We start from the raw sequence: 18,953 nt of genomic DNA, 5'->3' as shown, positions 1-18,953 counted from the left end.
TATCTTTGAGTAAATCTCCTTTTAGTAAATGGAGGTGAAATGCATAGATAATAATATTTTTTAATGTAGGAGTATAGAACAGAAACTCGTTCAAAACTCCTACATTAAAGACAGTAGTACTGGGAAGTCCCTGGTGGTCCAGAGGTTAAGACTTCGCACTTCCACTGCAGTGGGCGCCGGTTTGATCCCTGGTTGGGGAACTAAGATCCCACAGGCCAGGCGATGAAGCCACAGACACACACACAAAAAGACAGTAGTATTGACTTTCTGATTTATATGTAAACTATATCAGGCTTCTTGAATAATAATATGTTTCGGGGCATATGGTTTTTTTAGACTTCTTTTAATGGAAATTTTCAAACACACAAAAGTAGAGCTGATAATAATTTCAGTCTTCATGTTTCCATCACTCAACATATAGAGACTTATGATTTAGGTATTCATTAATTACCTGAAAAGTTACATGTGATTGGATTTTGCTGTTTTTAAGGAAAAATGAAGTATCAGTTTACTTAATTCTTTCCAAGATTTAAATGATTTCTTTGGTTTAAATATAGTATCCCATTTTAGAAATGGAAATACAGGCATACCTCAGAGATGTTGTGAGATCGGTTCTAGGCTATTGCAATAAAGCAAAGGTGGCAATGAAATAAGTCACAAAAGTATTTTGGTTTCCCAGTGCATATAAAGGTTGTGTTTACACTATACTGTAGTCTATTAATTGAACAGTAGCATTATGTCTAAAAAAACAATGTACATACCTTCATTAAAAATTATATTTAGGGCTTCCCTGGTGGCGCAGTGGTTGAGAGTCCGCCTGCCAATGCAGGGGACACGGGTTCATGCCCCGGTCCGGGAGGATCCCACATGCCGTGCAGCGGCTGGGCCCGTGGGCCATGGCCACTGAGCCTGCGCTCCGCAATGGGAGAGGCCACAACAGTGAGAGGCCCACATACTGCAAAAAAAAAAAAAAAAAAAAAAAAAAAATTATATTTATTGCTGGGACTTCCCTGGTGGTCCAGAGGTTAAAACTTTGCACTTCCACTGCAGTGGCCGCTGGTTCGATCCCTGGTCGGGGAACTAAGATCCCACATGCTGTGTGGTGTGGCCAAAAAGTAAAAAGAAAAAAAATTATTTTATTGCTATAAAATGCTAACCATCATCTGAACCTTCAGCAAGCTGTAATCTTTTTGCTGGTGGAGGGCCTTGCCTCAATGTCTATGGCTACTGACTGACCAGGGTGGTGGTTACTGAAGGTTGGGGTGGATGTGGCAGTTTCTTAAGATAAGACAACAATGAAGTTTGTCACATTATTTGACTTTTCCTTTCATGAACAATCTCACGGTAGCATGAAGTGCTGTTTGATGGCATTTTACCCACAGTAGAACTTCTTTCAAAATTGGAGTCAATCTTCTGAAACCTGGCTGCTACTTTATCAACTAAATTTGTGTAATATTCTAAATCCTTTGGTGTCATTTAAATAATCTTCACAGCATCTTCCCCAGGAGCAGATTCCATCTCAAGAAACCACTCTCTTTGCTCATTCATAAGAAGTAACTCCTCATCCATTCAAGTTTTATCATGAGAATGCACCAATTCAGGCACATCTTCAGCCTCCACTTCTGATTCTGGTTCTCTTGCTGTTTCCTCCACATCTACAAAACTTCCTCCACTGAAGTCTTGAAGCCCTCTAAGTCATCCATGAGGGTTGGAATCAATTTCTTCTAAATTCCTGTTAATGTTCATATTTTGACCTCTTTCCATGAATCATGAATGTTCTTAATGGCATCTAGAATTGTGAATCCTTTCCAGAAGGTTTTCAATTGACTTTGCCCAGATCCATTGGAGAAATCATTATCTATGGCAGCTGTAGCCTTGCGAAATGTATTACTTAAAGAATGAGACTTGAAAGTTGAAATTACTCCTTGATCCATGAGCTGTAGAACAGATGTTGTGTAGCAGGCACGAAAACAACATGAATCTTGTTGTACACCTCCATCAGAGCTCTTGGGTATTCAGGTGCATTGTCAATGAGTAGTTAATATTTTCAAAGGAATCTTTTTTTTCTGAGGAGTAAATCGTAACAGTGGGCTTCAAATATTCAGTAAACCATGTTGTAAACAGTTGTGCTGTCATCCAGGCTTTGTTGTTCCATTGATAGAGCACGGGGAGAGTAGATTTAGCATAATTCTTAAGGGCCTTATGATGTTCAGAACGGTAAATGAGCATTGGCTCCAACTTCAAGTCACCGGCTGCATTAGCCCCTGATAAGAGAACCTGTCCTTTGAAGCTTTAAAGCCAGGCACTGACTTATCCTCTCCAGCTAGGAAAGTACTCTATGGCTTCTTCTTCCAGTAGTAGGCTGTTTCATTTGCATTGAAAATCTGTTGTTTAGTGTAGCCATCTTCATTAATTTTGTTAGTGAGATCTTCTGGATAGCTTGCTGCAGCTTCTGCATAAGCACTTGCTGCCTCATCCTGTACTTTTGTGTTACAGAGACAGCTTCTTTCCTTCAGCCTCATGAACCACTCTCTGCTAGTTTCACGCTCTTCTTCTGTATCTTCCTCACCTCTCTCAGCCTTCATAGAACTGAAGAGAGTTAAAGTCTTGTTCTGGATTAGGCTTTGGCTTAAGGGAGCGTTGTGGCTGGTTTGATCTTTTATCCAGACCACTAAGAGTTTCTCCATATCAGCAATAAGGCTGTTTCGCTTTCTTATCATTCATGTGTTCACTGGAGTATCACTTTTAATTTCCTTCAAGAGCTTTTCCTTTGCATTTACAACTTGGTTAACTGTTTGGTACAAGAGGCCTAACCTTTGGCCTATCTCAACTTCCTTTTTTCTTTTCTTAACATCTTCATTGGAGTGTAATTGCTTTACAATGGTGTGTTAGTTTCTCCTTTATAACAAAGCGAATCAGCTATACACATACATATATACCCATATCTCCTCCCTCTTGCGTCTCCCTCCCTCCCACCCTCCCTATTCTACCCCTCTAGGTGGTCACAAAGCACTGAGCTAATCTCCCTGTGCTATACGGCTGCTTCCCAATAGCTAGCTATTTTACATTTGGTAGTGTATATGTGTCCATGACACTCTCTCACTTTGTTCCAGTTTCCCCTTCCCCCTCCCTGTGTCCTCAAGTCCATTCTCTAGTGGGTCTGCATCTTTATTCCCATCCTGCCCCTAGGTTCTTTGTGACCCCCGCCCTTTTTTTTTGTTTTTTAGATTCCATATATATGTGTTAGCATATGGTATTTGTTTTTCTCTTTCTGACTTACTTCACTTTGTATGACAGACTCTAGGTCCATCCACCTCACTAGAAATAACTCAATTTCGTTTCTTTTTATGGCTGAGTAATATTCCATTGTATATGTGCCACATCTTCTTTAGCCATTCATCTGTTGATGGACACTTAGGTTGCTTCCATGTCCTGGCTATTGTAAATAGAGCTGCAATGAACATTGTGGTACATGACGTTTTGAATTATGGTTTTCTCAGGGTATATGCCCGGTAGTGGGATTGCTGGGTCATATGGTAGTTCTATTTTTAGTTTTTTAAGGAACCTCCATACTGTTCTTCATAGTGGCTGTATCAATATACATTGCTGCCAACAGTGCAAGAGGGTTCCCTTTTCTCCACACCCTCTCCACATTTATTGTTTGTACATTTTTTTTTTTTTTTTTTTTTTTTTTCTGTACGTGGGCCTCTCATTGTGGCCTCTCCCGTTGCGGAGCACAGGTTCCGGACGCAAAGGCTCAGCGGCCATGGGTCACGGGCCTAGCCGCTCCACGGCATGTGGGATCTTCCCAGTCTGGGGCACGAACGCATGTCCCCTGCATAGGCCGGCAGACTCTCAACCACTGCGCCACCAGGGAAGCCCTGTTTGTACATTTTTTGATGATGGCCATTCTGACTGGTGTGAGGTGATACCTCATTGTAGTGTTGATTTGCATTTCCCTAATGATTAATGATGTTGAGCATTCTTTCATGTGTTTGCTGGCAATCTGTATATCTTCTTTGGAGAAATGTCTGTTTAGGTCTTCTGCCCATTTTTGGATTGGGTTGTTTGTTTTTTTTTGATATTGAGCTGCATGAGCTGCTTGTAAATTTTGGAGATTAATCCTCTGTCAGTTGCTTCATTTTCAAATATTTTCTCCCATTTTGAGGGTTATCTTTTCATCTTGTTTATAGTTTCCTTTGCTGTGCAAAAGCGTTTAAGTTTCATTAGGTCCCATTTGTTTATTTTTGTTTTTATTTCCATTTCTCTAGGAGGTGGGCCAAAAAGGATCTTGCTGTGATTTATGTCATAGAGTGTTCTGCCTATGGCTTCCTCTAAGGGTTTTATAGTGTCTGGCCTTACATTTAGGTCTTTAATCCATTTTGAGTTTATTTTTGTGTATGGTGTTAGGGAGTGTTCTAATTTCATTCTTTTACATGTAGCTGTCCAGTTTTCCCAGCACCAGTTACTGAAGAGGCTGTCTTTTCTCCACTGTATATCTGCCTCCTTTATCAAAAATAAGGTGACCATATGTGCATGGGCTTATCTCTGGGCTTTCTATCCTGTTCCATTGATCCATATTTCTTTTTTTGTGCCAGCACCATACTGTCTTGATTACTGTAGCATTGTAGTATAGTCTGAAGTCAGGGAGCCTGATTCCTCCAGCTCCGTTTTTCTTTCTCAAGATTGCTTTGGCTATTCTGGGTCTTTTGTGTTTCCATAAAAATTGTGAAATTTTTTGTTCTAGTTCTGTGAAAAACGCCACTGGTAGTTTGATAGGGATTGCATTGAATCTGTAGATTGCTTTGGGTGGTATAGTCATTTTCACAACGTTGATTCTTCCAATCCAAGAACATGGTCTATCTCTCCATCTGTTTGTATCACCTTTAATTTCTTTCATCAGTGTCTTATAGTTTTCTGCATACAGGTCTTTTGTCTCCTTAGGTAGGCTTATTCCTAGGTGTTTTATTCTTTTTTGCAGTGGTAAATGGGAGTGTTTCCTTAATTTCTCTTTCAGATTTTTCATTTTTAGTGTATAGGAATGCAAGAGATTTCTGTGCATTAATTTTGTATCCTGCTACTTCACCAAATACGTTGATTAGCTCTAGTCGTTTTCTGGTAGCATCTTTAGGATTCTCTATGTATAGTATCACGTCATCTGCAAACAGTGACAGCGTTACTTCTTCTTTTCCAATTTGGATTCCTTTTATTTATTTATCTTCTCTGATTGCTGTGGCTAAAACTTCCAAAGCAATGTTGAAAAATAGTGATGAGAGTGGGCAACCTTGTCTTTTTCCTGATCTTAGAGGAAATGGTTTCAGTTTTTCACCATTGAGGATGATGTTGGCTGTGGGTTTGTCATATATGGCCTTTATTATGTTGAGGAAAGTTCCCTCTATGCCTACTTTCTGGAGGGTTGTTATCATAAATGGGTGTTGAATTTTGTCGAAAGCTTTTTCTGCATCTATTGGGTTGATTGTATGGTGTTTATTTTTCAGTTTGTTAATATGGTGTATCACATTGATTGATTTGTGTATATTAAAGAATCCTTGCGTTCCTGGGATAAGCCCCACTTGATCATGGTGTATGATCCTTTTAATGTGCTGTTGGATTCTGTTTGCTAGTATTTTCTTGAGGATTTTTGCATCTATGTTCATCAGTGATATTGGCCTGTAGTTTTCTTTTTGTGTGACATCTTTGTCTGGTTTTGGTATGAGGGTGATGGTGGCCTCATAGAATGAGTTTAGGAGTGTTCCTCCCTCTGCTATATTTTGGAAGAGTTTGAGAAGGATAGGTGTTTGCTCACTCTACATGTTTGATAGAATTTGCCTGTGAAGCCCTCTGGTCCTGTGCTTTTGTTTGTTGGAAGATTTTTAATCAGTCTCAATTTCAGTGATTGTGATTGGTCTGTTTATATTTTCTATTTCTTCCTGGTTCAGTCTCAGAAGGTTGTGCTTTTCTAAGAATTTGTCCATTTCTTCCAGGTTGTCCATTTTATTGGCATAGAGTTGTTTGTAGTAATCTCTCATGATCCTTTGTATTTCTGCAGTGTCAGTTGTTAGTTTTCCTTTTTCATTTCTAATTCTATTGATTTGAGTCTTCTCCCTTTTTTTCTTGATCAGTCTGGCTAATGGTTTATCAATTTTGTTTATCTTCTCAAAGAACCAGCTTTTAGTTTTATTGATCTTTGCTATTGTTTCCTTCATTTCTTTATCATTTATTTCTGATCTGATCTTTATGATTTCTTTCCTTCTGCTAACTTTGGGTTTTTTTTGGTTCTTTCTCTAATTGCTTTAGGTGTAAAGTTAGGTTGTTTATTTTCGATGTTTCTTGTTGCTTAAGGTAGGAGTGTATTGCTGTAAATTTCCGTCTTAGAACTGCTTTTGCTGCATCCCATAGGTTTTGGGTCATCATGTTTTCATTGTCATTTGTTTCTAGGTATTTTTTGATTTCTTTAGTGATCTCTTGGTTATTAAGTAGTGTATTGTTTAGACTCCGTGTGTTTATTTTTTACAGATTTTTTCCTATAATTGATATCTAGTCTCATAGCATTGTGGTTGGAAATGATACGTGATACGATTTCAATTTTCTTAATTTTATGAAGGCTTGATTTGTGACCCAAGATATGGTCTATCCTGGAGAATGTTCCATGAGCACTTGAGAAGAAAGTGTATTTTGTTGTTTTTGGATGGAAGGTCCTATAAATATCAATTAAGTCCATCTTGTTTAATGTATCATTTAAAGCTTGTGTTTCCTTATTTATTTTCATTTTGGATGATCTGTCCGTTGGTCAAAGTGGGGTGTTAAAGTCTGCGACTATGATTGTGTTACTGTCTATTTCCCCTTTTATGGCTGTTAGTATTTGCCTTATGTATTGAGGTGCTCCTCTGTTGGGTGCATAAATATTTACAATTGTTATATCTTCTTGGATTGATCCCTTGATCATTATGTAGTGTTCTTCTTTGTTGTTGCTCCCAAAGTCCACTGCCTCAATTTGGGATGATTCTTTGTCTATTCAGGTATTCCGCAGACGCAGGGTACATCAAGTTGATTGTGGATTTAATCTGCTGCTCCTGAGGCTGCTGGGAGAGATTTCCCTTTCTCTTCTCTGTTCGCACAGCTCCCAGGGTTCAGCTTTGGATTTGGCCCTGCCTCTGCGTGTAGGTCGCCTGAGGGTGTCTGTTCTTCGCTCAGACAGGACGGTGTTAAAGGAGCAGCTGATTTGGTGGCTCTGGCTCACTCAGGCCCGGGGGAGGGAGGGGTACGGATGCGGGGCGAGACTGTGGCGGCAGAGGCCAGCATGACGTTGCACCAGCCTGATGTGCGCCGTGCGTTTTCCAGGGGAAGTTGTCCCTGGATCACGGGACCCTGGCAGTTGCAGGCTGCACAGGCTCCCGCGAGGGGCGGTGTGGAGAGTGACCTGTGCTCGCACACAGGCTTCTTGGTGGCGGCAGCAGCAGCCTTAGTGTTTCATGCCTGTCTCTGGTGTTGGCGCTGATAGTCGTGGCTCGCGCCATCTCTGGAGCTCATTTAGGTAGTGCTCTGAATCCCCTCTCCTCGCGCACCCTGAAACAATGGTCTCTTGCCTCTTAGGCAGTTCCAGACATTTTCCTGGACTCCCTCCCGGCTAGCTGTGGCACACTAGCCCCCCTTCAGGCTGTGTTCATGCCGCCAACCCCAGTCCTCTTCCTGGACTAGCTCCCTCCCGCCCCGGCTGATGAGCAGACAAGCCTCTCAAGCTGCTGAGTGCTGCTCGGCACCGATCCCCTGTGCGGGAATCTCTGTACTTTGCCCTCTGCAGCCCTGTTGCTGCGCTCCCCTCCGTGGCTCTGAAGCTTCCTCTCTGCCCCCGCCCCCCATCTCCACCAGTGAAGGGGCTTCCTAGTGTGTGGAAACTTTTCCTCCTTCACAGCTCCCTTCCAGATGTGCAGGTCCCGTCCCTATTCTTTTGTCTCTGTGTTTTCTTTTGTCCTATCCAGGTACATGGGGAATTTCTTGCCTTTTGGGAAGTCTGAAGTCTTCTGCCAGTGTTCTGTAGGAGTTTTCCACACGTAGATGTATTTCTGATGTATTTGTGGGGAGGAAGGTGATCTCCATGTCTTACTCTTCTTCCATCTTGAAGGTCTCTCCTATCTCAGCTTTTGACATGCCTTCCTCACTAAGCTTAATCATATCTAGCTTTTGATTTAAAGTGAGAGACCCGTGGTGCTTCCTTTCACTTGAACACTTAGAGGTCACTGTAGGGTTATTAATTGGCCTTATTCAACATTCTTGTATCTCAGGGAATAGGGTCGTCTGAGGAGAGGGAGAGAAATGAGGGGACAACTGGTCAGGGGAGCGGTTAGAACACACACAACTTTCATCTATGAAGTTTCACTGTCTTACATGGGTGTGGTTTGTGGTGCCCCCAAACAGTTACAATAGTAACATCAAAGATTACTGATTCCCAATCACCATAACAAATATAATAATGAAAAAGTTTGAAATATTGCAAGAATTACCAAAATGTGACACAGAGACATGAAGTGAGCAATGCTGTTGGAAAAATGGCACCGATAGACTTGCTTGATGCAGAGTTGCCACAAACCTTCAGTTTATAAAAAAACGTGATGTCTGTGAAACACAATAAATTGAAATGCAATAAAATGAGGTATACCTGTAAACCAGTTTGTGGCTGCTTTGGGCATATCATAGTAGTGGTATTATTATTATATTTTTTTAGATTATTTTAAGTGAGAAAGCACCTTATAAATCGGTGATTTTATTTCTTTTAGAGTATTTTGGGTTTTTTTCGGTATGCGGGCCTCTCACTGTTGTAGCCTCTCCTGTTGCGGAGCACAGGCTCCGGACGCGCAGGCTCAGCGGCCATGGCTCACGGGCCCAGCCGCTCCGCGGCATGTGGCATCTTCCCGGACCGGGGCACGAACCCGTGTCCCCTGCATCGGCAGGTGGACCCTCAACCACTGTGCCACCAGGGAAGCCCCTGCCATGTTTCTTTAAAATGTAATTTTTCAGAAAAAAAAAAAAGGACAAATTTGAAGCATTTTCTAATGTATACGAATGCACGTGTTAACTTTCCCAGTGAATGCTTACTGTTGTGACCTCTCCTGTTGCGGAGCACAGGCTCCCGACGCGCAGGCTCAGCCGCCATGGCTCACGGGCCTAGCAGATCCGCGGCACGTGGGATCCTCCCGGACCGGGGCACAAACCCGTGTCCCCTGCATCGGCAGGCGGACTCTCAACCACGGCGCCACCAGGGAAGCCCTCTTTTAGAGTATTTCTTGGTGTCTTGGTCGAGGTCACATGAGTAGTAAGAGTGAAGCCTAGGTTTGAACTCACTTCTTTCAGAATCCAAAGTCTTAACCAAATTAGTTATTCTTAGCACTGCATGATTGAAAATGAGAATGTTTACCTACCTCAAAAAGTAGAAGATAAAAAATGGTGGAAGCATCTTAAAAACTTTGGAAAAATAGAATCTCTGATTTATTATCCATTCAGTAGACAATAATTTTTTAAACTAATGTGTATGAATCCCTTAAGTAGTGAATTATTCAGAATTAATCTAAAGTATTTTTAAAATTATATTGTTGATTCCTGAAGCTATCAGAGGCTAAAACAGAAGAGCCTCCGATGCATGCCAATGAAACTGCAAAAATGAATAATTCCCAAGGGGATGGTGAACATTTTGCACATCCACCCTCAGGTAAGGTTGAAATGTACTGGAATTTCTGAATCATATGAATACATAAACACTGTAAAGAGTGTGTTACTTTCATACACACTTTACCCTCAAAAATCCTGTGAGGTAGTCTTGAATGGCCATAGGTATTTAATGTTCTTTGTGAATTTAGCTAAAGAGGTTGCTTGTAGAAGATAGCTGACAGAGAGGGTGTAGCCCCCAAATTTCTAAGTGAAGCTTGGAACCCAGAGCCGTGATCAGAATTCCTTGGGGAAGCCCCCAGCCTTAATGCCATGACTACAGCATTCAAGGTATGTACACATAACATTTGGTACTCTCTTCCTTGACCATAATTACATGGTGTTTGAGAGTTAGAAGCTGAACAGGGAAAGATAGTATTAACTTATTTTCCTAGTGAATTAAAACACAATTAGAAAATAACAGGTAGCCAATTTATCCAGAAGTTTAGTCAGAAACTATTGTTGAAACCAAAATTGATGAGAATCCTTGTGGGAAATGTTAGTGGATGATCTTGTTCACTATGCGGCAAATCATTTTCAATATATGTCTTCTGATTTTCTTTATAAGAAGACAGGTAATTGTGAAACAGAACTTGAATCATGATCATGAATTTAGTTCATTTTTATTATGGATTTCTATGGTTTTTAGGTGCATGTCCTTTTATCAATTAAAAAAACCCGTAACTCTGTGAGGTAGATATTATGGTCCTTATTTTTCTTTTATTTTTTTAAAACAAGAAATTCAAGGAACTTGAGTGAGGTCCAAAATCACTGAGCTCTTAAATAGTGAAACTGTGACTCACCTTGGTCTTCTGACTCCAAATCTTGTGTTTTTCTACGCTTTGTAGAAGTTTTATAATTGAGATAGATAGGTTTGATGTTTATCCACTGTTTTAAGGAACTAAATGCTTAGTTGATAAAACAATGGGGCATATGAAACAGAAGCAGGTTTATGAAGTTATCTGGCTTTTTCCTTCCTAGCAAATCTAATAATTTCTTTTTTCATATTCTGCAGGTTCTGAGTAGAATAACCTCATTTGAATTATGTCTGTGAAAGCACCTGCTTTAGATTTGTTTGAGCGCTTTTAAAATTTGCTGGCCCAAATTTAGCTTTTTGTTTTATATAGACCTAAGTACATATACTGTTCTAATCTTGTGTCTGACATAATTCAAATACATTTGCTTATCTATAAAGTGAAACTATTATAGAAAACTTAATCTCAAGCCATTTGTAACTCAGTTATGCACATTAGCAGTAGAGAAACTGGCAGATAATTTCAAAAGTAATGATTTTAATTTTTAAAAACTATTCTATTTTTTAAAAAATGAGTATATCTGATATTATGGGCAACCACTGCATACAAAGTGCCCATGAGAAAGGCCTAATGTGGGAGGAGTCATAAAGGTGTTTGACCTCCTGCTTATCCCTTTGCTCATGTCTTTCCCTGGTTCCTGCTGGAAGTGGATAGCATCTGTTCTCAGATTGACGCAGGGTTGCCAGTGATGAGATGGCCTTTCTTTAAGCTAGCTGGCTTTCCGATTCTCCATTCTTAGAAATCAGAGAAGTTAAGTATTTTGGCTTCTGGTACTTTTCTCTCTAGTTAGAATATAAAAGGTGTTCATAACCAACAAACTCAAGGAACTGTCCAGACCAAGTACATGAATTGAATATAAATGCTTATGTGCCTGGGATTCCCCCCTTCTCAGAATTTTACTCTCTCGTCCCCAGCTCCGTGGTTCCATATTTGGGGGCTAAGCCCACCACTACTTAAAGTCACCATCATATGAATGGCATGTTTAACTTTGTCTGCATATTTCAACCAACTTGTTGAAGCTTATCTTCATTTCTGTTTAAGTTAGTCCTGAGCTCCCTGTCTAGGTTGGTTGGAGTGTTAGCGGCAGCCTCATCTCTTCCAGGGGGACTTCCCTTTCTGTGCAAGAGCCTGAAGAGCTTTTCTTCTTCTAACCTCCCTGGCACTGTAGTCAGTCCACTCACCCTGTGCTAAAGCAGTGATACTTGGGCAAGTTTCTTGCTCCTGCAAAGTTCTATTTCTGGTTTTACCGTGCTGGATTTTTAATCATTTAGAGACATGAATATCATGTTCTCTCATGATGCTTTTAGTTCTTGGCATCATTTTTATGTGTCTTTGTTTGTCTCACCAGCTGTCTTTCATAGTCCATGTATTACAGTGAAAATGTCTTATCTTAAAAAATACCCACCTTATCTTATAATAAAAAATGTCTCAGGAAAGCAATTAGCATGTTAATCCTGTCTCTTGGCACAGGTACCAAATAACTGGAAGGTATTGTGTACTCACTCATGTTATATCCGTTTCCAAGTTCTACTTACTGTATTTATTTATGTAGTTCTTTACATCTTTATTGGAGTATAATTGTTTTATAATGTTGTGTTAGTTTCTGCTGTACAACAAAGTGAATCAGCTATACGTATACATATATCCCCATATCCCCTCCCTGTTGAGTCTCCCTCCCACCCTCCCTGTCCCACCCCTCTAGGTTATCACAAAGCATCAAGCTGATCTCCCTGTTCTGCTTACTTTAAAATCTTCATTTTTTTAATATGTTAGTAGGTTTATAGTTATCTTCAGTTTGTAGTACAAATTATTGATATTACTGGCACTTATTCCTCCAATACAAAAAATTATAGCTTTATAATAATTGTTCTGAAAATATAAGGTCACTTAACAGTTTTTGCCTGCAAGCAAAAGTTTGAAAGCCAATTACATTGTTAGTAAGGGATTTTAGTGCACTGTTTATTTGGCTTGTATGGCAACCTTGTATTACATTTTACTGTAGTTCTAATCTTCAGACAAGAATTATATCTTTTTGTAGCTATAGTACCAAACAGCAGGAGCTTGGTATTTGTTGAAATGTCATTATTCACAAGAACTGTAGTTCAAGCTCCTTGAGGACAGGGACAACATTTATTGCTCTCACCCAGTGCCTAGCACAATGTAGGCACTGAATCAATGCATGCTGAGTAAATGAGTATGAGAAAGACCCAAGTATTATTACCACTAGCTCATTTTGGTGAACCTAGTGTAATAACTTAATATTTCTTATAATATACTAATTGGTCTCTGATTACTGCCAGAAGTTAAAGTGCATTTTGCTGATCAGTCAGTACAACCTTTGACAAGAAAGCTGGAAACGTTGCCTGAAAGTTCCTCCCTCCCACAAAAAGACCTGAAGATTCCTGGCTCTGGACATGCAAACATCGAGGGACCAATAGCAGTTAAGTAAAAAAGATTACTTTTTAAGAACTATGAGCAAAATGAACAAACTATGTAAACAGCCATACACACTTGGCTTTTGTTGTTGTCTTGAACTCAGACTTCTAATTTAATCAGTCAGTGGGTATCTGTGCCGCTTATGCAGACTTGATTTTTCCTTCTTATTTGACCCAGAATTTATCAACACTTGGAACAGAAGAGCTCCGGCAACGAGAACACTATCTGAAGCAGAAGAGAGATAAGTTGATGTCCATGAGAAAGGATATGAGGACTAAGCACATACAAAATTTGGAGCAGAAAGGAAAACCTGCTGGGGAGGTAGAGGTATGGATAGCTCTAGTATGTAAAAATTTGCAAGTCTATGGGGTGGGATTCTCAAAATCAGCATATGTGCTCTTGTAGATCTATTCATATTAACCTCCCTGTTAGTGTAGCACCTGCTAGTAATAAGTCTTTTCTAGGCAGTGAGATGGTTGTGATAGGAGGATTTTGTGAAGTAGAAATGATAGCAGTTTTATGATTCTTTACTTGCCCTGCTCTGAGCACTGAAGGGTCAGCCGTCTGTTTTACCTGAGCCTTTGAAATATTTTATCATAGAACAGCATCAGTACCCTAGCCACCACCTCTAAAAGGCTTCCCCAAGAAGAGATTTTTACAAAGAAGAGATTTAGGGAACTCACTCTATGTGTGGCTTTTAAAAAAAATTTACTGAATGTTCTAATATTTGTTCAAGGCAGTATGTTAGAAATTTTAGAAAATGAACCCATCTTATACTACTGTAGCCAATTTCTTTTCTTTTCTTTTCTTTTTAAGGAAATGACAGAGAAACCAGAAATGACAGCAGAGGAGAAGCAGACATTACTAAAGAGGAGATTGCTTGCAGAGAAACTTAAAGAAGAAGTTATTAATAAGTAATCTTAAGAACAATTTAGCAAAGCAGTAGTTAAAAATTTCTTAAAAATAAATTATTTAATCCTTAAACAGAGCCTGTTAGTTTTAAATACTTGTGTTTGTAAATGGAAATATAACCTTATTGTTACTATTTTATTAAACATTTGCGGTAAAGGGTGGTGGGGAAGGCAGTTACTTATGCTGACCAGTTCAATACAAATTTCTGAATAACGTTCTCTCATGGAGAGAAGGTATAGAAAGCTGATAGTGCATTCATTCATTCATTGTTTGTGCTAAGCATTGTGTTGCATGCTAAGGATACAGTAGCCTAGTAGATCGACAGGGTCCCTGCTTTCATGGGGCCAGTGAAGAGCCAAGTGTTTGTTAGAAGGGAAAAGGGCAGTGTTTTATCATAAACAGGGTCCTGCAGCTGTCAGTATGGCTAGCATAGACAGAATGAGGGGAGAGGGTAGCACATGGAATTGGAGATAGGTGGGGTGCTGATTTGCAAGGCTTGTAGGGAATGTGAGGGTTTTAAACATTTTATAGTGGCAGTTGGACGTCACTGAAAAGTTTTAAAGCAGGGAAGTTTCATGATGAAAATGTTCATTTAAAAAAGATGTGTGGCTGCTGTGTGGAAACTACTGGGTGAGTTAGAGTAGCTGTGGGTGAACAGGTATAGGGTAATCAATCTAATGAAAAGAGTGGTTCTCTGGGGAGGTGGTGGACAGATTTTAGCATCCCACATCGAGGCAGGTGCAAACAGGACTTTGAAAATAGACGTGGGGATGTTAAAAATACTGTCGATTACTCTTTCTAGAAGAGCTACCATTAAAACAGATAAAGGAACAATTTTCTGAGCCTGTTGGCCAGAATTCTGCCATGGGTGTAGGTCTTCTGCGTGTGAAGTGATCCCGGGTAGTGTTCTGTTGTCCATTTGCTAAAAAATAACCAGAAATAGTAGGAGAGAAACCTTCCTTTCAGAAGCTTCCTGTGTTGTGTCATCCCATAAGCACCCTCTTTTCTAGTTATGGGCCACTCCTGAGTTTAACTTACAATTCCATTTTATCTCCTTAAATCTATCGTTATAAGCTTTTTAAAAGGGATACCAAAATTACGTTAGTTACAACTTTCAACGTCCAGAGAAAACTCAGCATCTTATATTTGTCACATTTTCATCACAGATGGACAAGTTGAAAAACTAGTGGTTAAAACACAGAAATCTGTTCATGTAGCTTTTTATTAAAAATAGTTTCTATATTGCATACATGTTTATAGATATAATTTTAAGAGAACCTCAGGCATACAAATGTGGGCTCTGGCTTGCTTCACTGAGTGAAGATGATAAAGATAAAAATCTTGATCTGCCTGAGGGTAGTCATTTAAGACAGCAGCTAACGTGTAATCTTTAGTTATTCTTTCAAGGGTTATTTTTAAGTCTTGTTTTCATATCATTGTGGGTGAGCATCTATACCATGAAAAGTGTTTTCCTGTAATTCAACAAAACATTCACATTTCTGCTCTAAGTAAAGTTTCTTATGATGATTTAAATGATTTAAAAGACTTGTGGCAGTTCTTCAGAAAGGAAAATTAAAGAAATTTCATAAGATATATAAAGATAATACTTCCTACTGGAACTTAAAATAAAATTACTTAATCAGGAAGAGTCAAGAGTAAATAGGGAAATGCTTTAGGGTTGGGCTTCTTAGAGTCCAAGAGGAAATTTAGTAAGAGCTAAGAAGAGTGAAGGGGCTTGATAAAATTTGCTTGAAAGAAAATGTATTCATATGGTAACTTTACTGATCTTGGTTTAAATCCTGAGTCACTTGCCTTTATGAGGTGGAAGGTCTTTTTCAATATATGTACCTTTAATCAAAGAGGTGATTAACAGCCCAATGCTGTGATGCTTTGGTGCTGGGACTTTATGTATCCAAGGCACACCTTCTATGTGCAGTTGACCCTTGTTTAGAATTCTTTCATTCAGATTGGTGTATGACACAGTGGTCTAGAATAAATATCTATGGATAACTTACTGGCTTTAAAAAGATATTATAAAATGGACACATCTCAAAATGGAGTTTACTTATATTTACAACAAACCAAACAAAAGCAACAAACATAGAATTACAGGGTCACATTTTAATTCCTGAATTTTACAGGTCAGCATTAATATCACCACATGTATACAAATGGTGTAAAACAAGTACAGTGGTATTTTTAATACAAAATAAACATCTGTTTTATGGAAAAACTATACTTCGTATCTACACAGAACGCCCATCTTCCAAACAATAGCCAAAATTAAAATTAACTACAAAATCTCCAAAACAGGGGAAACTGCTTCAGTTTAAGCTATTCCAGGAAAAATGGACCCGTAACACATTACAAGGGTGATCTGAAGACTGTAGCTGGAATTACTATTTTTAGATTTTTGGTTTTTTTCTTCCCAATGCATTAAATTGTAGTTTGGGGGATGTTTTTCTCACTTCAGCATCTCAGATCATAGATGAGCAAACTAACATTAAAATATTTACAGTTAACTTGCTGTTCTAAAAATAAAACCTCTTAACTGTTTGCCTCAGTTTATTATTTTAAATTTATTTACGTACATGGAATGTGCTTTTATTCTTAAAAAAAAAAAAAAAAGCAGCTTTCATATTACACCCTTGTTAGTTCTTGGAAAAGCTTCATGTGCTGCATACTCTGACACTGAAGTAACTTCTTGGATCAAAATGGCCTGTAGATATTAAATGCCACTTAATTCAGCACTATTCTTTGTATGTTAGTCTTTATAAATTATACTTTAAAACTTGCCTGCAGCTCTGGAGAGAGACAACTTTATTAACAAAGCAGAAAATGACTTCAAAGTATCTTCCACAAAAGATTGTACTGGTAGGCAGCTGAAAACATTCTGTTCAATCCACTCCCATTTCTAGAGAAAATCATTTTGGAATACTACCGTACTGATTCTTGGCATCTGTTATCTCTAAAAGTGCTGATTTTAAAGTTATATTAACAAAACTTTCCATTTTGAATCCAGCTTGTTTGTTTTCATCAAAATACACACTGAAAGTTCCTGGTGTAGAAAACTCAACATGTGCTGTAATACAGGGTGTATTTCCCTCTACCTACCAGTAAGGCTGAATTTCTGTTATATCTTCAAAGAAATGGTCCCAACAGCTTAACTTCATCTTTTATGATAGTTGAACTTGTTTTCCATAAAAATTTCTTTTAAAAAGAGGCAATTGATTAAAAGAACAACATGGCCAGCACCATTATACAAGTAATGTTATTGGGTTTGCAACTGAAGTTTTATAACTTTCTAAATCAGAAACCCTCCTGGAGCAACCCTGCATTAATATTATTTTATCAACTTTGTCCCTCCCCTAAACCGTCCCAAAACCTGAGAGTTTCCTTGCTGAGAAGCTATCTCCCAGGTTCTGGTTACTAACTTTTTTTTTTTTGACAGCCTGAAAGGCAAACCCCTTAATTACTAGCAAGCGATCAAGTTCCTGGGAAGCCTGTTTTTTTTTTTTTACAGAACTAAACTCTCCTAGCTGATATACTGAGTGTCTTTTGCTATTCCTTGTATATTTATAAGTTCAAGTGAGAAAGCTTTCTGATTCAGATTTTCAGCTCATTGAACAGTTGCAGCATTTTTGTACAACCACATGTTGAGGGTCCCCAGTAAATATTTTATGAGCCAAGACGAGGTCTTTTCCTGGGAGATGTTTCTTCTTCTTCATCTTCCTCTTCATCATCTGGATAATCCACTAAACCAACCAAACTTCCCTATTGAAGAATAAAAAAAAAACTTAACATATGTAACTTATAAAAAAGCTTATTAGTACAAAAGTAGTCACTTTTAAAGGTATTAGAAATCATTTTTCTAAACTAACCACAGATATCTGAAACAGATAAATTTGAATTTGATAAAAGAACTGCTTGAAATTATGAACACTTAGTAATAAGTACAACTGGTGGTATTCTTAGTTACCCTCAACTTTTTTATGGGATTTTAAATGATACCTCATAATTCAACTCAGCAAAATTTCACTGTGGAAAAATATCTCCAAACAGTAGGACTCACAAAGAATCATGACATTTGGAGCTAGAAGGACCTTGGAGATGAACTAGTTCATTTCTCTAACCTTACACTAGAGATGATAGCCAGCCAGTGACACAAAGTCACCTTTTAGTCTCTGTTCCTCATGTATATATTTCATCACTAAGTACACATCATTGTTCTTTGTTCTGCTTTTTGAAGAATAATTTTAAATGGCTGACGATAATAAACACATGAAATGGTTCCTAAAAACTACTGACAAAAATTTAGGGCTATCTCTCTCTACCCAGAAGAAAAGGATCAGATATTTCAGGTGTTTGGCCTTTTATAAGTAATGGACCCCTTTGCAAATCCTATTAAAGCTCTGGACACGTTACCCAGACAATATGTCCTCAGGTCTGCATTAATTTGAACCAATTCCATGAAATCTGTACACATACCTTACAGGTTAAGAGAGCTACTGTAAACACTGCATCTAGTTCAAACCCTTAAGACCTCTAGGGGATAAGCAAATACAATTGAAATGAGTCATATTTCAAACCTAAGTAGCTTCATACCTAAAGAATCCAGGCATCTGGCATTAACACTTTACCAGAATATAACTGAAACACTGTAATATTAATCAGCAAAGGGCTCTGAGCAGCTAGAAACAGTTATCAGAAAGTCTGTGAACCAAATAAAACTTATAGTTTAAGTGAGAATCTTTCTGCTTCTTTCTCAGCTTAACACACAAATCGAAGTTGGATAAGCAAGAAGTAGTGTGGCTAAATTTAAAGTAAAACGTAAAGCACCTGGCACAGTGCTTGGTATGTAGTTACTATTCAGTAATTGCTATTAGCTATTATGACTGTTATCATTATTATTTGTTATTTGGTTTTTAAGCCAAACAAGTTGGACGAAAGGAAACAGAAGACATAATTACAGCATAAAAAGGCACCAGTCTGATATTCACACAGCAAATTAAGGAACTTTTAATTTTGCTTTTAATCCTATATATCATAATGTACAAACATTTCAGTTCCAAATGGTTAACATTTAAAATA

General features: G+C 38.6%; 2 protein-coding genes across 3 annotated transcripts in view; one reads left to right on the top strand and one right to left on the bottom strand.

Moving 5' to 3' along the window:
* Positions 1–13,934, top strand: part of CFAP36 (cilia and flagella associated protein 36) — a 35,612-nt gene extending 21,678 nt beyond the window's left edge. The window contains exons 7-10 of the mRNA XM_059080023.2: positions 9,601–9,703; positions 12,815–12,954; positions 13,128–13,277; positions 13,767–13,934. Of these exons, the coding sequence (XP_058936006.1) occupies positions 9,601–9,703; positions 12,815–12,954; positions 13,128–13,277; positions 13,767–13,868 (495 nt within the window). The 3' untranslated portion in view covers positions 13,869–13,934. The remainder of the gene's footprint in view (positions 1–9,600; positions 9,704–12,814; positions 12,955–13,127; positions 13,278–13,766) is intronic.
* Positions 13,935–15,963: 2,029 nt separating this feature from the next.
* Positions 15,964–18,953, bottom strand: part of PPP4R3B (protein phosphatase 4 regulatory subunit 3B) — a 65,735-nt gene continuing 62,745 nt past the window's right edge. For both annotated transcript variants that reach the window (XM_059080015.2, XM_059080017.2), the window contains exon 16: positions 15,964–17,636. In XM_059080015.2, the coding sequence (XP_058935998.1) occupies positions 17,541–17,636 (96 nt within the window). In that variant the 3' untranslated portion in view covers positions 15,964–17,540. The remainder of the gene's footprint in view (positions 17,637–18,953) is intronic.

Source organism: Kogia breviceps, chromosome 11 (assembly GCF_026419965.1).
Source record: "Kogia breviceps isolate mKogBre1 chromosome 11, mKogBre1 haplotype 1, whole genome shotgun sequence".
NCBI classification, from domain to species: Eukaryota; Metazoa; Chordata; class Mammalia; order Artiodactyla; family Physeteridae; genus Kogia; species Kogia breviceps.
Note: the sequence above shows the minus strand (reverse complement) of the source record. Positions and strands in the feature narration are given on the sequence as shown.